Here is a 6198-nt window from a genome sequence, read left to right as displayed (position 1 = left end):
GAGAGGTTTTCATTGCAAGAAACTGAAATAGGCATGGCAGGAGGAATGGTTTCGTGAGATTCAAGGGGGTGGGCGATGTGAGGAGGTTTGAAAGACAACTGGACAACCTGATTGTAGGGGGCTGAAACTACATGTCAACATACCAAAGCATGGAAGGGAGAGGATGGCGAAGGGAGAAGCCAACTTAAACTACAAGTACAGGACGGGAATAACCTCAGATAAATTACTCGAGGGTGAGAAACATCAAGGTAACCTTGAAGGTGCAACGAAACAGCAACTCCAAGGAACGATAGCGCCAACCTTGTATGCGAGAGTGGCGGTGACAGGTAACAGAAACATGGGACGAAGAAGGAATCTAATGCGCATGAGTCCAACGGAAACAATTTCTCACTCGTCAGTACAACTGAACATACATGTGGATGAAAGGACATGGCTCAGTAACACTTGGGTAGGAAGACTGAAGAAACTGGCGATGTTTGATAGAGTGGAAGGCGAATTCATGTGGAACGGGAGAGAAGATATCACGCCAAAATATCTAGGAGATGATATGGTACTGCTAATGGGACTCACGGATGATAGAGTTGAACAACTGGTCAGGGAAGCAACTGATAAGGGTTCATCCTTGTTCCATTTGCCGGAAAAGTGGAACTCGCAGATGCGAACTTGATATAGACTTGTTTGGATGTTGTGCTGGGGAATCCCTTTACATGCATGGGATTTGGAATACATTAAGCAGATCACGTCGGCTGTAGGAGAAGCGGTGGAGGTGGACAATGACGTGGAAGAACTCCAGAGACTGGATAGGGCGTGGGTGCTAATTAAGACAGCACGACTACCCATAATCCTACATGTTGTTTCAGTTTATTGGGGCTGGCTGCATGGGTCTCACAACACCATTTGACTTGGTTAGAGACCGAAGTTTTGGAGATATTATTTTCCATAAGATCTTTGTTGACCAATTCCTCCAATTTCCTTCTTGGTCTCCCTCTCCTCTTCCCCATACTAAAAATCATGCAATCTACTCTTCTCAATGGTACCTCTAGGGGCTTTCTTTGTACATGTTTGAGCCACCTCAATTAGTGCTACACTAACCTCTCCTCGTATACAATCATTTTGTATCCTTTCTTTTCTCATATTGTATGGCTACACATCCATCTTAACATCCTCATTTTTGCCACTTGGACCTTTTTCTCTTGCTGTCTCTTTAAAGCCCAACATTCACTACTATAGAGTATAGCCAGATGTCTTGTAGTACGATAAAGTTTGGTAGATACTTTGCACGAATAACTTCCAATGCCTTTTCCATTTTACCCATCCTGCTTGTATCCTATTTGTGACATTCTCATTAATTTCCCCCCATCATTTCATAGTATTAATCCTAAATATTTAAACTTTGAAAGTTGTGGTATGACATCCTCCCCCATTTTTACTTTAACATCAGATTCTTCTTGTCTCTTGCAATAATTGCAATGCATATATTCTGCCTTATTCCTAGTTAAGTGGAAATCATTTGTTTCAAAAGTCTGAGTCCAAAATTCAAGTTGAATGTTAACTGCATTCCTAATTTCTTCAACCAAAATTATATCATCTGCAAAGAAGCATGCAATTATACATAATTATGCGTAAAAATTGAAGTAAAAGAAGCAAAATATCTAATTTTCATTATGGTTTCATTGTGCAGTTTGTGTTTGAAAGAATAAGATGTGTTTTAATGTGCATTTTATGAATGGAAAAATAACAAAATAAAAAAAAGGTTGCTTTATTTGAATGTAAACTTGTCCATTATTCTTTTAGGGGGTTTCTATTATTGCCATTATTTTTGATTCAAGATATCCTTGTTCCTCTTTGTTAATTCCACTAATGGTTTAGAGAAATTATATAAAAGTTAACTGAATAGGAGTGGCAATAGACACTCACATTCTTATATGGTGATGATCCATAGAAATTGAAATGTGACCAAATGTTCTTTTTTTGGTGTGTGTGTGGCAGTGTTGACAAATCCTACTGTCAAGGGAAGACTACTCAATAGGGGAGTTGTCCCTTGTGGATATGTTAGGGAGGAATGCCCAAAATTTTATCATCAAATTATATCACATTGATGATTTTTTGCCAGTTGCCATCATTTTTTGCTTTTTGCCCTAGTAAAATTGATGATAACATACTATTTTTGTGTTTTAATATTGAGTATTGTGTTGCCGGTAGTTTAAATTTTTCTTTAGAGAACTTGAACCATCATGTTTATGCATTTTATTGCAGATTTGCTTCTGGGTTGCTGGCTTGGATTCTGAGCCGGATTTTGGGAGCATCTGTTGGATTTCGTGTTGGTGGATGGAAATGTTTAAGGGATGTGGTGGTGAAGTTTAAAAAGGTTTTTTGTCTTTGCCTTCATTCACTGCCTTATTTCATTTTTGGAATTTTGAAGGGCATTGGGGGACTGGGGGGAGGGGCAGGCTACAGTTCAACAGAGTAGAGAGAGTAAAATGAAGTTGGTGCTTGGAGTTTGTTGTAATAAATGATGTAATTATTGATTAACTAAATTGTTATATCCCACACCTTTTGACTAAGTTTCATGTTAAATGATTTCCCCCAGCTTCTGAAATCTGCAAGCAATTTTGTTCAGCTGATTTTTGTTTTCTTTTATGCAGCCATAATTAAAACCCTCTATTCTTATTCCAATTAGTTATCATGTTTAATCTGTTGATTTATAACATGTACAGGGTGCCATTGAATCTGTTTCTGTTGGTGAAATTAAACTCAGCTTACGACAGTCCCTGGTTAAACTTGGTGTGGGTTTCATATCTCGGGATCCCAAGCTACAAGTGTTAATATGCGACCTAGAAGTTGTTATGAGGCCTTCAAATAAAAGCCCAGGGAAGAAGAAAACTAGGAAATCTCGTGCTTCAGGCAGGGGAAAGTGGATGATTGTGGGCAATATTGCAAGATATTTGTCAGTTTGTGTGACTGATCTGGTTCTGAAGGTGTACATCTCCGTAAAATTGTATTGTTCAGCTTGTATGGTTAAACACATGCTGACTTTATTTTCATATACTATGGTGTGTGCACGTAGCACATAATATATTTCAAAATGATGTTTAGATCATCAAATGTAATGATTATTATATTATATTTATAAATAAAATAAGTTTCTCTCACTGTCTATTTATATAAGTTTAAACTTAATTTTATTGTATTTTCTTCTGTTGTTTCTATTTGAATCTTATTATAATTTTTTTGTTCACTGGCTAGTCTATAAATAGAAGCATGTGTAACACTTGAGGTAACTTTGATGAATGAGAGTCTTGTGAGACACAACTCAAAGTTCAACTTAGTCAAATTTATTAGTTAGACTGCAAATATTACCTATTTTTGTTCACATTGGTGAACCACGAGCTAGCTGCGACTTTTTATCTAATTTAAGTGGTGGAGGATGCAGTTCTTCAGGCCAGGCATCCATTACTGCTTTAGAAAGGTCTTCAGCTCCTTTTATCTGCGAAACGTTCTCTGTCTCGTGTGAATTTGGTCATAATAGGTATATTTCTTCTCTATATTCATTTTTGTTTTTTTTTTGCTCAGCAAAAATAGATATTATATATTGATAGAGTACCAGAGGTACTAAAATACAAGGTACTGGTTTGCCCAGTGCAGTGGTTCCACTGCAGACTAAAATGGAGTCTGGATTGGAACCAAAACCGAGCTACCCCAGTCAAGGGCAGAATTACAATTAATCTTGTAGGGACCCTTCTATATAGATTACATAAATTCAAAGCCCCTCCCACCTAGTTACTAAACGCTTCCTTGATGTTAGAGGACCATTGATTGAAGTGAATTGCAAAGTCCTTCTCCATGACTTTAATCCATGTCCACAGTACTAGGACTGCCTCCTCAATCAGTTTAGTCCCATCAAGCGTGTCATTATGGAATACTATTCTATTTCTATGCTTCCAAATTGTTGATGTCATAGCTATCCACCAACAGCACCATCTTATTTGTTTCTTTCCTTCCACAAACCCTAGTACATGCTGTAGATAATGATCTCTTGGATTCTGTGGTAGAGCTGTAAGTAGGTTGACCCAAGATAGAGACTCCCACCATAGAGGCTGGATTTTGCTGCAGCTGAAGAATACATGAGCAGCCTCCTCCATAGCCCCCCCACAGAATGGGCACATGAGATCATTGACCAATACTTGGCGCCTGCTGAGATTCATCTTTGTCGGGAGTCTATCCCTAATTAGTCTCCATGCAAAGATGAGTGATTTGGTAGGGATTTTGAGCTTCCATAGATCCACAAAATCTGTACTCTGGTGTGCTCCCATTTGTTCTCCCCAAATCAATTCATATCCACTTCTTGTCGTGTAGTATCCACCTTGATCACGCTTCCATATCCATTTATCCTCCATATTTGGCTGAATCTGTTGCTGTGATAATTCCTCAAGGAAATTGTCTGCCATTTGAACTTCGCAGTCAAATAGGGGTCTCCTCCAAGCTAGCTTCCATTCCCAACCACTGCAGGTAGTATACCCCATGTTTATGATGCTGTCCTTTTGTTGGCATGAGTTTTGATACAACCTGGGGTATTTCTCCCTTAGTGGAGTAGCATTTTCTGTCCAAGGGTCTTCCCAAAATCTGAATTTCTCCTCACTCCCCACCTTCCATTTTGTTTCCCTTTTGATTAAGTGAGTCTGCTGTTGCTGCTGAATTAGTGTCAGATCCTTCCACCAGATTGATTGCCTTCTTGCTGTCATGCCTTCTTCCAATTCCCTCCAGCCCCCATATTTTGATATTAGAATTTTTGCCCAGTGCTCCTGCTGGTTGTGAAATAAATCCCAACGCCACTTTCCCAACAAAGCTGAATTGAAAGTCCTAAGATCTTTAATGCCAAGTCCTCCTTTATCATTTTTGTAATATTAATCTTGCAGTTGTTGTTATGCTGGTTGGAAAAGAGGAAGTAGATGTGTGTTAGATGATCTATAAGCTGTCTGGCATGAACCCTTAAAGTTGGAAGTTGGAACACAATGGGTGTTTTCAAGCGATAAGGGAGATTTCAATATACACATGGTGAAACACTCAGTTGTGCACTAATATAATAGAACAAGACACTCAGGATGTGTTTGGCCCTGTTTTTTTTGGAAGATATTTTAAAATTTAATCTGAAAATAAGAGTTTTAAAAGTGAAGTAGAGGCTGGGCATGGGGAGGCAACCAACCTAGTGCTTCTGAAAGTGCAAGAAGTTATCCAAAATAACACCCCTATGCCCTATCTGATTGGGCAAGGTAAGGCACCAATGCCCAACTGAAAAGCAAATCAACAATGTCAGGGAAAATGGGGCTGAAAGCCTCTCTCAGAAACTTATCGTAGTAATAACACCCAGAAGCCTATGCAACAAACGTAGGGATGTTCCCTCATCCTCAAGCAGCACCTGACATGCTTTCAGTATGGTTCCATCAACCTTGAGGAACTCATGCGACCTTTGAGTGCAAGTTCCTTAGTGCCATTGATGGCTAACATTGCTCAACAATGGCAATGGTCAACTAGTGAAACGGTCAACCAGCAGAATGTGGTTGTCTCCTGTTTGAGGCTGTGGGCATTGAACATCAGGATGTTTCATTGCTCACTGTGTAACCATTCCCTTCAAGCCCCAAAACAACCATGAAGAGGCTTTGGAACTTTTTTCTAAAAGCTCCTTTACCAGCCTTTCTTAAAAATCTGTTTTTTTTTTCTTTTCTTTTCTAAAAATTAAGCTTTTAAATATATTTTCAGAAAAATGTATGTGGCCCAGTTCCTCCTTTTAAGGAGAAGAGAAACCCAAAAAAGCTGGGCCGAACACTACTGTAATGTGACAAATATTGAATGGTGGAAATTATATTTTAAAAGGCCAAATCATCTGTCAATTTTTATTGGTTTGTTTCAAAGCTCTGGTGGTGCATCATGTGTATATAAGAGATTTCTTAACTATTGATTCTATCAAATGGAACTTCCTTCTTTTTATATATTTGTCTCTGGTCATCTATTGTTTTGCTCTGCAGAGAGGGCTCTTCTTATATTAGCACTCAGTTTTCCGTGTCTTGATATTCACTAAACTTTGTTTTTGTTTTTTGTACTGTTGTAGTAGTCTTATCAGATTTTAACTTGGATACTTCAGTTATTTTTTTGATTTGTTGTTTTGGTCCTTATATGAATTCTAAGATTAATCATCTTTCT

At 38.4% G+C, this 6198-nt stretch overlaps 1 protein-coding gene across 1 annotated transcript in view; it reads left to right on the top strand.

Annotated features, from left to right (window-relative positions):
• Window positions 1-3152, top strand: part of LOC106798385 (protein SABRE) — a 5505-nt gene extending 2353 nt beyond the window's left edge. Inside the window, exons 2-3 of the mRNA XM_014774573.3 lie at window positions 2257-2368; window positions 2718-3152. Of these exons, the coding sequence (XP_014630059.1) occupies window positions 2257-2368; window positions 2718-3074 (469 nt within the window). The 3' untranslated portion in view covers window positions 3075-3152. The remainder of the gene's footprint in view (window positions 1-2256; window positions 2369-2717) is intronic.
• The last annotated feature ends 3046 nt before the right edge of the window (window positions 3153-6198 follow it).

This window comes from Glycine max, chromosome 4 (genome assembly GCF_000004515.6).
Source record: "Glycine max cultivar Williams 82 chromosome 4, Glycine_max_v4.0, whole genome shotgun sequence".
In the NCBI taxonomy this organism is placed as follows: Eukaryota; Viridiplantae; Streptophyta; class Magnoliopsida; order Fabales; family Fabaceae; genus Glycine; species Glycine max.
Note: the sequence above shows the minus strand (reverse complement) of the source record. Positions and strands in the feature narration are given on the sequence as shown.